This window comes from Perissodus microlepis, chromosome 22, assembly GCF_051167445.1.
Source record: "Perissodus microlepis isolate ML-2025 ecotype Zambia chromosome 22, ASM5116744v1, whole genome shotgun sequence".
Classification (NCBI taxonomy): domain Eukaryota; kingdom Metazoa; phylum Chordata; class Actinopteri; order Cichliformes; family Cichlidae; genus Perissodus; species Perissodus microlepis.
Window position 1 is genome coordinate 24555001 of NC_140481.1, and position 12779 is coordinate 24567779.

The 12779-nt window shown below is 39.7% G+C and overlaps 3 protein-coding genes across 3 annotated transcripts in view; 1 reads left to right on the forward strand and 2 right to left on the reverse strand.

Annotated features, from left to right (window-relative positions):
- cdca8 (cell division cycle associated 8) overlaps window positions 1–2806 on the reverse strand; it is a 4181-nt gene extending 1375 nt beyond the window's left edge. Inside the window, exons 1-8 of the mRNA XM_084919673.1 lie at window positions 2700–2806; window positions 2271–2363; window positions 1620–1748; window positions 1380–1420; window positions 1188–1263; window positions 1033–1100; window positions 836–918; window positions 600–698 (exon numbers count right to left, since the gene is read on the reverse strand). Coding sequence (XP_084775799.1) covers window positions 600–698; window positions 836–918; window positions 1033–1100; window positions 1188–1263; window positions 1380–1420; window positions 1620–1748; window positions 2271–2361 — 587 coding nt within the window. The 5' untranslated portion in view covers window positions 2362–2363; window positions 2700–2806. The remainder of the gene's footprint in view (window positions 1–599; window positions 699–835; window positions 919–1032; window positions 1101–1187; window positions 1264–1379; window positions 1421–1619; window positions 1749–2270; window positions 2364–2699) is intronic.
- A 53-nt stretch (window positions 2807–2859) lies between these two features.
- airim (AFG2 interacting ribosome maturation factor) lies at window positions 2860–5129 on the forward strand. Its single transcript, XM_084919675.1, has 4 exons — window positions 2860–3328; window positions 3591–3770; window positions 3847–3965; window positions 4713–5129. The coding sequence occupies exons 1-4, from the start codon at window positions 3060–3062 to the stop codon at window positions 4751–4753; spliced, it is 609 nt and encodes a 202-aa protein (XP_084775801.1). The 5' UTR covers window positions 2860–3059; the 3' UTR covers window positions 4754–5129.
- Window positions 5130–6960: 1831 nt separating this feature from the next.
- On the reverse strand, window positions 6961–9358 carry cldn35 (claudin 35). The gene has a single exon (XM_084919674.1). It carries the CDS (start codon window positions 8175–8177, stop codon window positions 7488–7490), a length of 690 nt encoding a protein of 229 aa, XP_084775800.1. The 5' UTR covers window positions 8178–9358; the 3' UTR covers window positions 6961–7487.
- Between the last annotated feature and the right edge of the window lie 3421 nt (window positions 9359–12779).

A 12779-nucleotide genomic window follows, 5' to 3' on the forward strand; every position in this document is an offset into this window, starting at 1 on the left:
TGTCAACATTACAGAGTAAATAGCAGGGGCTGCCAGATTACAGCAAGTCTCCAGTCCCCACACACTTTCTAACACTCAAAGACACTAGATCCACTTACAGCTCTATGAGAGCAGAGATTTTGCTTTAACGAGAAGCCTGAGCTTTAATACAATACTTTGAGCATTTGTTTGTCTGTTTGCCCATGTTTTCACAGAATCACTATCTATTCAGCATGAACTGTAAATGAATTTGTGCTAGTAAAAATATCTCAGTACTATGTCTCAGTAATAAATCACTGAATATAAAGACATAACAATGCAGAAGTCTTCAGTGAGCTGCACTGAATAACCACATTCTGCACAGGTGTAGATGTCAACCTGTGAGGACGACTGGTGCACTGCTAATGTTATCCACACACAGCAAACTAACCTGACCAGTATGTGAGTCTAGTATCTTATGCACAATATAAATCTGACCCGTCTTCATCTGTGCTCAATTTTGAATCCTTTTTTTAACTGTTTTATAAATACGTTTTCTCCCCTCTCAATCAACTAGAACACTAATTGCCATTGACAGAAACACCATCTTTAGAGTGACACAGTATAATTCTAAGGTGTACCTTGGGTCGAAGCGGGGGGTAATAAGAGGAGTGGGTCCCATCATCACAGAAGAATCCAGCAAGCTTCTGGCAGGAGTAATCAGGGGGTTCCTGTTTGATCTGAATCCAAACAATGACAATGTGTTAGCATCACATTTGTTAGCCACCAAACTTGCTTCCAAAAGTTTTTAGCAAGGGAGGAAAGAAGAAGAAAAGAAAGAAAGAAAAAGAACAATACAAAAAGTAAAAGAGCTTACCGTCTGATGGTGGAGCTCTGCTTGCTGATCGACAGCGCCTTTGCCCTCTTTGTTTTAGTCGGGGGCTTTCTGGTAGTTCTCCCCTAAATTATAAACAAGCATTTAAAACACCACAAAAGAAGCAAACAGAGGATCCTGCATAACAACAGCTGTATGTAGTTGCTCTCATGTATGACTGTGTGAAAAGCAGTCATTACCTTTTTTGTTGTGCTTGGGACGTTTTCATCCTCAGAGCTCAATGTAGCCCCACCTTTCTTCTTTAATGCTGTGGATTGGACAAAACGAATTGCATTGGCTAAAGGGAAATGGTTTTCTTGTTTCAAGGGAAATGTATAAACTACTTTTAACTCACTTTTCTCAATTGTTTTTAGAAGAGATGTATGATCCTTAGCCACAACACTTTCCACGAGTGCAGCTTCCTCTTTTCTCTATAAAAGCAAATATAACTGAGTGTTTATGCAGAACAGAGCATCCTTGCACAAGCATGAAACTTATATATACTTAATGTATATTAAGTATAATTTGAGAAGGCTAATCAACTGACCTTTGCATTATCAAGTTCTGGTGTTTGTGGTTTCTCAGACTCTGCAGAGATGTAAATATTCTTTATTTAATGCTGTTTAAAAATGAAATTCATTCAAGATCAAATGCACAGATTTTTGAAAATGTACCATTAGCTTTTTTTAAAAATAGGAAGCAGAATGCTGTAAACGTCTCTGTGGCTCAAGAGCATTTCTTCTTTATAGATTTGGGATTTGTTAGTCAATAATCTATGTTTACTTACTCCAATGCTCCAACCAGTTCATTTGTCTGACAGCCTTGGGGAGCTTAATTATTGCCATGTTGTAGCTGTTGTCAACATCTTTCAACAGCTGGTTTATCTTCTCTTTCACCTGTCCAACTCTAGTCTTCACTGCAGAAACACAAATGTTGAGTTCCGCTTCAGTTATACATTGTCAATTCAGCTTAAGTTATACAGTGTCAGGGTGGGGTGGATGGATGTTAGCATCAGTGGTGATTTGTGGCAGTAGGTTAGCAGCAAGAGTGAAGGCAAGATTTCCATTGGTAGTGACCAGAAAGGACAGATTAGAAATTAGTACATGTGAAGGATGGTTGAAGTTGAGTGGTTTGGAGACAAAGTTAGAGAGGCAGGGCTCAGATGTCATAAACATGTGCAAAGGGGGGACAGTAGAAATACTGGACAAATTATGTTGAATATTGAGCTCCAAAGCTGGAGGAAAAGTAGAAAAGGTTCATGGATGCAGTGAAGGAGGACGCTCAGAGGGTTGGTAAGACAGAGGAGGATGCTAAGGATATAGTGAGCTGGAAGAAAATGTTCTCCTGTGGCGACTCCTAAAGTGAGCAACCGAAAAAAGAAGAGGGAGTATTTCTGTAGCATTTCTATGGTGAGTTAAAAAATAGTAATAATAATCACCCTCGCTGTCAAAATCCTCCATAAAAGCTTCCAGTTTTGCAGTCTTGGGGTTATTCTTGCGTTGTTTGGTGGTCCTTTTCCTGGGGGCCATTTCTGACGGACACGGAGTATATTAGTATATTACAATATACCCTAGTACAGTACAGTGTAGTGCAGTATAGTGTGGTATATTAACACCCCATAGACACCATGAAATGTTAACATTGTGGCCTTAATCGGGAACAAAAGAAAGCGAAAACAAAAAATCAGCCTACATGCGGCTAACTGTTGGTGAAGCTAACGTTAGCGAGTAGCTTTAGCTGAGTTAACGCTTATTTTCTGACCTTATTTTCGACAGCTGTGTTTACATCTACCAATATGTGTTATGGTCTTTTAAATAACTGTCCCGAGATGTATTTACATACATTTTTTTAAAGTATATATCATTACCTAAATGTGTTTTTTCTGTTCGTCCTCGACACTCGCCTTCCTTCCTTCACAAAGCCGTTTTCAAATCTTCGCGCGGGGAGGGGCCAACACACCAGATCAGCCAATTAGAACGCGCATGTGCCATGCGTCGCAACAACTGTGTTTTCAGCCTATCGTAGCGCCGAACGTCAGTGTTTACATCAAGAGAACGGAAGTGGTTCAGGCAACATGGTAGAAATGTGATGTTCTGTAGCTGCGGGAAGAATCATTTAAAAGTCATTTTTCATAAAGTCGCCTTCATGGAAAATAAGACATAAAGCTGACTTAATGTATTTCGTATTTTTCCCTTTGGACACCTAAGTACTGAAATCGTTTGCTGAAATGTCCACGCTTGCGGTAGCTACGTTTCATCAGGCTCTGAGGAAAAGCTTCGCGACACTTGAAAGCAACCAAAAAGTATGGAAGAGTGTTTTAGCCGAGTGCAGCCCTCTGATGGTGTCTCTCGGGAATTTGGCGGAGCAGTCGAGAGCACTGTCCAACGTGCAGATCTCCAACACACCGCTCAGAGGTTTTCCTGACCTGGAGGAGAGACTCCGCTTTAAGCTCCTTGAAGCAACGGATATAGTGCTGGGAAAACTCAACGAGAAGATGTGAGTAAATCGGCTTTTATATCTGATAAGGATGCTGCGTTATTGGTATTCACATCCAACTATGTATGTTTGATCGGACAGGAGTACAGCTACATCCTTTTTAGTAATAAAGATCAGTTTATTTTTTTAGTAAGTAAATGGATCTTTGGAGAAGAACCTTATTAGTACCAGTTTGCAGAAGCTGCTCAGAGTATGCTTAAAGTATATATTATACTATAATTTTTATCTCACCCTCCCTTCTTTCCTTTCCTCTTTCTTTCAGGTCTTCCCTCCAGTCTGCGAGGGATGCTATCAGTAACCAGGTTGCTTCAATCCTTCATCTGTACGAGCAGAACGCACACAGTTTAGATCTGCTTGCAGTAACTGAGCGATCAACCACCACCCCGTCGGTCGCTGACATGCTCGAGTGGCTTCAGGATGCTGAGCGTCACTATCGGCAACAGTATCCTTTTCTCTCTTCAGTTTTGGATGTTTATGTTATATACTGGTATTTTTTTCCCCTCAACTCTTGTGTTCAGATTCCTGAGGAGGAAAACTCTGCTTCAAACACTGAGAGCAGATGACCTCTCTCTTCTGGAATCTGCTCCCCAAAGGTGGAACTCCTTGGAGTCTCCCAGTGCTGAGGACCACATCACAGGTAAAATGTATATGACTAGTATGTCTGTGAAGGTTCTCAGTTATCCACTTCATTGTAGTCTAAGTAGCTTGGAAAGAAAAGCGTCTGGACTTCTTTAAGTTGCTTTGCCCCTCTTTGGGGGGAAACTCCCACTGGGTTTAAATCTGGGACTCTCCACCATTTGACCCTTAGAACTGAAGAAGCTTCTCGGATGAGAGGTGAAACGTCTTCAAGCAACTTAACTTTTCTTTCCAAGCTCCTTAGATTATATGACTAGTACTTCACTATACCATTCAGTTCACATCTGTAATTAATGCTGTATGATGGACTAGTTCTTTCAACATAGAAAGAAGCTGAAGATGTTTATAAATGTACTTAAATCCAGAACAACACAAGTACTGACAGACTGTCATCTAGCATATATCTAAAGTCATGTAAAGATTTGAAAACAATAGATTAGAAAACAACTGTAAAAACATAATTTAGGGAAATATTATGTCACGGCTTTAAACTTAATCTTTTTTCCCGTTACACTACAGGGCGTCTTTAAATATTCTTTTTCTGTCACTTATAATCAATCATAAAGGGACCTACCTTTATGGCCAGTATTCATAAAACTTTTAAAATTCAGCTCAAGTAGCAAAATTTAACTTGATATAATTTCACTTTTAATAATTGAGTACACATTGGCCAGAGACCAGTGCTGTGATGGATCTAGAAGTGACTGTTATTTATTAAACGAATTATCTTTCTCTCTTTTCTTTTCAGATACACTTTGCAAAGTGTCTTTCTTTGTGGAGTCGCAGTGAAGATTGTTAAGGACTTACCTAATCGTGAATATAACTGCATTTTAATGAAGACAATGAGAAGAAAGAGATCCACAAGAATGACTGAATCTAACTCCACATTGACTTGAACTGATGCACACAAATGTCGCTTGGAAGGACAATGGTGCAGTGAAAGCTCCTGGTTCAAACCTCCTGGTCAACTGTTGGTTTTTGTGTGGAGCTTGCATGTTATTCCTGAGCCTGCAGGGGTTCCATTGGCTTCTTCCCACAGTCCAAAAACACAAACTTGTATGTAAATTGGATGCCTGGATGTGAAAGTATGAATAGTTCTGTCTCCCCTGATGAACTGTTAAGCCCAGATAGGATCAGCAATTAAAAATGGATGAGTGGACTTAAACTGCTTCTAGATCTATTTTGAAGGGAAACCAGGGTGGCCTAAAAACTACAAATAAGTATTTACAAATAATGGGGCCAATGTAAAGTATTGATTTATCTTGAATTCAGTTTGGATGGATTGAAATGTTTAATCCAGTACCTATGAGAATTTTGAGCACAAATACATCTATATATTTATTGCACAACAGAACTGCATCTTCAAGGCCTCATTATTTTTAGAACATGCTTGACTCTTATTGGTACTACAGTTCAGAAGAGTATATCAGCAGGTGTCCAAATCATAGTTAACCTAGTTCAAATACAGCAGTGCAAGTAGTACTGCTCATTCTTACATGAACTTCTCTTTCACTGTGTAGTTCTCTCACAAGTTTGGTCTTAAATTTCGTTTTTAAAGGTCTCATAAACCTAAGATTAGTGTTAGGGATGGGTTTTACTTTAGTCAGAGGCTAAATAGACCTGAGAGGTCAACAAGGATTGGTGGCTCGACAAATCTAAAACTCCACTTGGAAATAATGGTTATCTCTGGTTCCGGGGTCATGTGACTCTTCTTCAGTACAAAATAATCCCTATGAGTGTGGCCTACTCCAGAGACTTTAACGGATGAAGATGATGTTAAAATGGTGATTAAAAATTTATAAGGAAGATAAAAATAAGGTAAAAGCAATAGTTTTAAAAATAAGACCGAAAATTATTGCTGCTGAAAATAGTTAATTGTGAGATTTACATGAATTATTAATTATTGTATTGCTTAGTGTGCCCTTGATGCACTGAGCCATAACTCACAACTCATGCTGTTCATTTCTAAGGTGACGGCTGCACATCAGAGCTCTGAGACTTTAAAATGGATCCATTTAAAAATTAAATGTTATTGTCCCACATCCTAATGAAGGAGACGCAGAAATCACTATAGTTTTTCAGCAGGTGAAAGTGAAATTAAATGTATTGATTGAACAGGAATTCTTGGTGTGTGCGCTGTTTTATTAGCTACAAAACTAGCAGTGTAAAAGAGACTCAAGAGCAGAATAATATCAAGTATAACAAAATGTATGTATTTTCTGCATCACCAAATTAATACATGTACATTCCCATGAGTATATAGCACTTAATTTAGTGGTTTTAGTAAGGTACGGCTTAACAACTTACACATCTAAAAAGTATTCTCCTAGAAACTTAAAACATAGTCTAATTTAAAGATAAGCAAAAACATGATACTTTCTTTTAAACCAGTATACATACTTCATTACTGTACTTAAGTAGAACTTTGAGGCATCTGTACTTTTCTTACAACTTTTTACTTTTACTCACTACATTTTTAAACATATACTTTCGAATTTGGATTAACGGATCTGACGGCAGTTATTATTTCACAGTATTTCATCATCTAGCTAGCCCTACAGGAAACAAGCAGGTAATTTTAAATTAAGAGTTTCTATCAGCTCAGCAAACACACAAACCGTTTGTGGCACAGTGTGTTGCTAGCTAAAGGTCCAGCTGCTGTATTTGATGGAGAGAAAAGAAAGAAAGCTAACTTCGCTCAGAGATGGATAAAGGTAAGAAAGACGACACGAGAGGAAGAAAAGAGGTTAGAGTTAAAGGTAAGGAATGCTCAGTGGGGTTTGATACACTGGAAATGTAAAGCTTGCATGTAAGTCCTCGTGTTTTTAAATCAGATATTGGGTCTGTACATGCGGCATTGTGTGTTTTTCGTATTGTGAAACATGCTGCAAAACAAAACGGAGGTAGACTGTGTTATTTAAGGTTCAGTCAGCTTTGCATGAGAATAGCTGGTAGAAATATTCCTCAAGGAGCTATTTTTACCTTTTTACTTTAAATACATTTCAGAGCTGGTACTTTTTCACTTTTAGAAGTTTAATCGGTGCTTCAACTTTTACGGGAGTTTTTTTCAACACTAGTAGGTGTACTTCTACTTAAATACAGAATGTCTGTACTTTTTTCGGGTTTGTCATATGCATGTCGACAGAGTGACCCTAAATAGAACAAAAGTCCAGCACACACAAAGAAAAGCGACTACTTCAAAATACTTTAAGCACACTTTGCCAGATTTTTTTTTTTTAATTTCACAATTTTCTGACTTAAGTAATCACTGCAATCTTCAAAACACAAGCCATCATTAAAGCCATCATCAAGTCATACTGTTACAGCAAAGACTAAAGGCTTTCTTCAGGCACTGCTATGACTCAGAGAACAGAAAACATCAAATCTCAACGTACTGAAGACAAACATGACAAAGAGATATACAAAATACGTATTCATAAATATATGTTTGAATTTATACCTTAAAATTCATGATCTTTGTACCATTTTTAAGAGTATCAGCTCTTATTTCCTTCTTCCTTTCCTACACATACTCCTTCAGTGGTAAATTGTTAGAAGTGATAGGCTTTGGGAAATCTGGTGCTGTAGCAGGTGAATTTGCAAAACTCCGCCCTATGTAGCCCCTTCGGTACCTGCCGCCCCTCTCCATGAGCGGGCAGGTGCTGCTCAACACAGCTCCGCTGATCATGAGAATAACCGCAGCCGCCCAGCCCAAATAAATAGCCTGGCCCAGCTCTCTTTTGTGCATCACAGGCACGTTGGGGTTGTAGAAATCCTGGATGACTGTATTGGCAGTCCAGGAAACTGGAATTAATACGCACAGGCCTGTCAAAATGAAGAGAACTCCACCTGAGAGCGCTATACCCGCCTTGGCCTGGCGATCGTCCCCGGCACAAGTGGTGCACTTCATGCCGCAGCAGGACACGGTGCAGGAGAGCCAGCCCATGAAGATGGCCAGACACATAAGAGCACGGGCTGCCTGGATGTCGGGAGGCAAAGCCAGCATGGAGTCATAAGTCTTACACTGCATGTGACCCGTGGTCTGGTAGATGCAGTTCATCCAGATCCCTTCCCACTTGATCTCTGACGTCAGGATGTTGCTGCCTATGAAGGCTGAGACCTTCCACTGAGGCAAGGCTGTGACAGCGATCGCCATGATCCAGCCGGTCACCGCACAGGTGAAGCTGATCAGCTGCATCCCGGTGTTCACCATGATGAAAAAACTGGATGTGAAGCTACTTCAAAATGTTTAATTTGTTCTCTGTCTTTAGCTTCTTTGACAAGATCTTTTCCTTATTATCAGTCTTCCAAGTCGTTTTTTATTTAAGTGTTCTTCTGTTTTCCTTTTGTTGTTTGGCCAAGCGTCTTATGGTCTTTGCCCTAATGTCACTTTGTCAAAGTCATGTTCTTCTCTTTTTCTTTTCCTTCTCAACATCTGCTCACAGTTTCTACTTCCACACGTCTCAGTGCGCTGCGTTATCCAGAAGTAATCGCTTGCTTTCCCTCAACAGACACCCAGCTTTTCAGGGGATCAGAGGCTCGCGCACTTTCTCCTCCTTTTCAAGTTTGAGTCGGTGCATTATTGAGTAGCCAATACCTGTGCAGCCACCTGTGGCAGCCTGCAGATGTGGGATCAGTCAGGCTTTATAATGCAGGACCGGTGGAAGAGAGAGATCTCTGCCAGGAGTTTTTCTTTTCTTTTCAGTGGAAGTGCTTCTTTTTTCCTTGAACTCGGGACTGCTGAGCTGCTGTTTACTTCAGTGTCACTCTTGGTTTTGGTGTAGCCTTACCTAGATGGATCAGACTGATATAACCTGATACCTGGATCCGAGGCTACTGATGATGCTATGAGCGTATCCTTTCACAGGAGGTTGAATATAGTGACTCTCAATTACACAGAATAAAACAGCGTAGCTTTTTACCTCCTGGTCGAAAGCCAGTTTCTACTCCTTATGCTTCCAGAAGGATGGACAAAATATGAACCGTGATCAACCTAAAGAGGGTACTCCAGCCTCCTTTTTCCTCCAAAGAATCCCAAATCCACATTAAGCCTCAAAGCAACGGGTTTTTGTAATCTTCGTCCTCTGAAAGAACAGCTTTCCTGTAGAAAACAACCTGCAGAATTTATCTTCAGACACCGCTGCTGTTGCCAGCTGAAGTGTCTCTTAGCTGACAATATATGGCGCTGGGGTCCAAGCCTTGATGAGGCCACTTCAGGCTTCAGCTGCTGCACAGCTTCACCCTCCCCCAGCCACTTCCTTTAGTAGCAGTGCAGCCCAGATGGGTCAGTCCAGATCTAAGAAGGGTATAAATAAGAAATCAGGCCTGCAAAGTCAGACTTCTGGGTAAGTGGAGCATAAGATCCCTCCCCCTTACCTTCATCCTCCAACCTGTGGAAAGCACCACTGAACCCCAGAAAAAAACCCCACAATAAAACAGGCGAGTGGGAGGGAGAGGGCAAAAGAGGGTGAGACAACAAAAGGGAGGGAGGCATGGGCAAACTCAGGATGGAGCGGTGTCTGTAGGTGGATCAGCTAACACAAAGACAACATGGAGTGGGCTCCTACAATGGGGATTACAAACTCTATTGCTCCATACCACACGTCATTACGTAAATTTTAAAGAAGACAACACAAAAATAGCTTTCACTTGCCTCTTTTTGTCTGCAGTGAAAGGGCGAAGCACCTTTTCATAGTTTTATTTTTTTGACTGTGGATAAAATGTTGTGAGGCTACACAAAAAATAAATAAATAAATAAGAGATCACAATTTGTTTGGGGTTTATTTTCAAATTCACTTAACTGCAATTTCTTACTAAACACTTTCATGTTTTTCAGTTAGATAGACACAGACTACTGAAACATTAACAAGCTGAAATACCAACTGCAGTTATTATGGTGAATTGTTTGGCACATAAATAGCTGGGGGCAGTGTAACAGAAGGATCTGACAGCAGGTCTTTGTTTTCATTTCAACATATTTTCCACCCAAGAAAGAATCCTTATTCCCTCTGCATTTGGCCTTAGTGTTGTGTTGTGCTGATGAATTAAATATCGTCGCATCAAGATCTGTGGTTCAGGTTTCCTTTCTTCTGTAGCCTCCGCTCGCCTTGGTAACAGTGGTCATGACAACCAGCCGGGACACAGGAAATGCAGAGGAGACAGATGATACACAAAGGGGGGCAGAGGAAGGTGGCGCATACCGCTAATGGCGAGTCACAGTGAACAGATAAACAGACAGATGTAAGTGTGTGTTTGAGTTTTCCTTTAAGGGAGCAGGTGGCAGTGAAATTACTCTAAACTTAAATCTTAAATACACAAAGGAAAGACAAATACTTTAGAGCTTAAATTTTTAAAATATGGTCTAATGGTAGAATGCTTCAAGACCTAGCTTGGGACTTTATAAGCAACCAATTCACTATCCCAGGTTGATTGCTTGCGTTACAGGTTGCATTTGCTGACTGCTGACCTCTTTACCTGAGGTGCACAAACATAACAGGCAGCCACCTGGTTATTTGACCAATTCCTTCTTAGTAAATGTTGTGTTATTGTTTTTTCAGTATATAGTAATGCATCTTAAAAAAATCTGAATATCATGAAAAAGTTTAATTCTTTCAACAATTTTCTTCAAAAAGGGAAACACTGATATAGTCTTTATTCATTGCATGCCTTTAAAGCCTGCTAAGGTGTTGTTGAAGGTTGATTTGATAGCTGCCATCAGCTCATCTGTATTTTTCTCATCTTCTTCTTGACAATATTCCATAGACTCTCTGTGTGGGTTGGTCAGGTGAGTCAACCACAGTAATAACTTGAGATTTATAATAGTTGTCACTGTGGGCAGTGCTAGGTCCTGCTGGAAAAGGAAATCAGCATTCCCATAAAGCTTGACAGCAGGTGGAAGCATAAAGCTATAAAATCTCCTAGTAGACAACTGCATTGACTTTTTGATAAAACACAGTGGACCAATCAGCCACCAAAACCCACCAGCACTTGATACACAGACCACACTCTCCACTTTTCCTCCAGAAAAGTGTGGGCGATAGTGGCTCAAGAGTTGGCAGTTCGTCTTGTAATCGGAAGGTTGCCGGTTTGAGCCCCGGCTCGGACAGTCTCGGTTGTTGTGTCCTTGGGCAAGACACTTCACCTAAAGCCTACTGGTGTTGGCCAGAGGAGCCCATGGTGCAATATGTCAGCCTCGCTTCTGTCAGTCTGCCTCAGGGCAGCTGTGGCTACAACTGTAGCTTGCCTCCACCAGTGTGTGAATGAATAGTGGAATTGTAAAGCGCTTTGAGGGTCTCGAAAAGCGCTGTATAAATGCAATCCATTATTATTAGAAAAGGACTTGATTTCCAAATGTAGTTCAAAACGTACTTTTATCTGAAAAGAGGACCACAGAGCAGTAGTCCACTTCTTTTTCCACTTAGCATAAGACACTTCTAAAGTCTCTGGTTCAGGGTGATTTGACAGCAGTAGTAAAGCAAGTTATACCCCCTGTTATGAAGACGTCTATATACACTGACACCAGCCTCCGTTCACTCCTTGAATCAACTTTTCCTGACAGTCCTCTCAAGTCTGTGGCCATGCTCTTTGTCTCCCTCATACTTTTCCCTTCAGCCAACTTTATTTACACACCTCCATACAGCAAGACCTGTGGCTTATCCTCCTATTAGAGAACATCAATGATAGACATCTAGACAACCATCAAGTAAGCAGTCTTCCCTCTGATTGTGTTTGCAGGTATTGAATTAGACCAAGACAAACATATTTATGTGAATAGTTTGTTCTTTAAATTCAAACTGGATTTCTGATTTTCATGAGCTATAGGCATAGTCATCACAACAAAAAAGTCATGATAATGCTTGCATCATGTATAATGAATATAAAATATAGTTAAGTTTGTAGTTAAAGGTTTTATAAATTAAAAAAAAAAAAAAAAAAGTAAAAAAAAAAAAACTGTATTTACAATAAAGGACAAAGTGTCACATTTTTTGAGAATGAAATCATTAAGAGAAAATATCCTATTTATACTGTTAAATATGCCCCCACAACAATTTCCATTAATTTTTGGACCTTTTTCTGTATTGTACAGCATGTATTTTTATTTTATTTTATTTTTTTTGGGGGGGGGGGGGGGGGTTTGTTGTTGAGAAAAAAAAAAATTTATCCCATTACTTGCACTACATTCTTAAACTTTCAATTTCCAAAACTGCATTCTATTAAAAAAATTTAAACAAAAATCCAATTTTCTTTGACTACTATACTAGCATTTCAAGTCACTGTTCACATACAGGACCCCATCCCTACACTCTTGCCAGGATTACTAACTTAACACCTGTTTTACTAAAGCTTGATTGAAAAGAAAAAAAAAAAAAAAAAAATTGAAAAAGAATTCTAAATGTGTTCAGATTTCTTCAGGCTACTTAAGACAGAAGATATCTGATATTGTTACACTATTCAGCTGTTCTTCGAGTGCATCCAAGGACAGGAACAGCTTACATCATTAATATTTTACCAAGTGCCATCATCCTGTAATCTGATTTACTTTGGTAAAGAATGCCATCTAGTGACAATAAATGCATATGTAGGCTTTGGTGTCAGTGCAGATCTAGCTCTGTGTGGGCATAAATCCACCTTTTAATCAATATTACAGGCTAAATGTCAATGACGAGCGCACACAGTTATGTTATAGGCATGAAATACCCATTTATTACTTTGCACATTAACACAAGAATTCCCTGCAGGCGAACAAAAACAACAAAAACCAATTCAACATGTCACATAATAGCAATAACAGCAAGTGAATGGCCTTCTGAGGGCA

What these genes read in the sequence shown, in the direction of transcription:
- airim (XM_084919675.1), top strand. Translation starts at nt 3,060, where the DNA reads ATGTCCACGCTTGCGGTAGCTACGTTTCATCAGGCTCTGAGGAAAAGC. An exon ending in GAGCGTCACTATCGGCAACA is followed by an intron (nt 3,771 to 3,846) that starts GTATCCTTTTCT and finishes TCTTGTGTTCAG; the next exon opens with ATTCCTGAGGAGGAAAACTC. An exon ending in TGCTGAGGACCACATCACAG is followed by an intron (nt 3,966 to 4,712) that starts GTAAAATGTATA and finishes TTTTCTTTTCAG; the next exon opens with ATACACTTTGCAAAGTGTCT.
- cldn35 (XM_084919674.1), bottom strand. Translation starts at nt 8,177, where the DNA reads ATGGTGAACACCGGGATGCAGCTGATCAGCTTCACCTGTGCGGTGACC.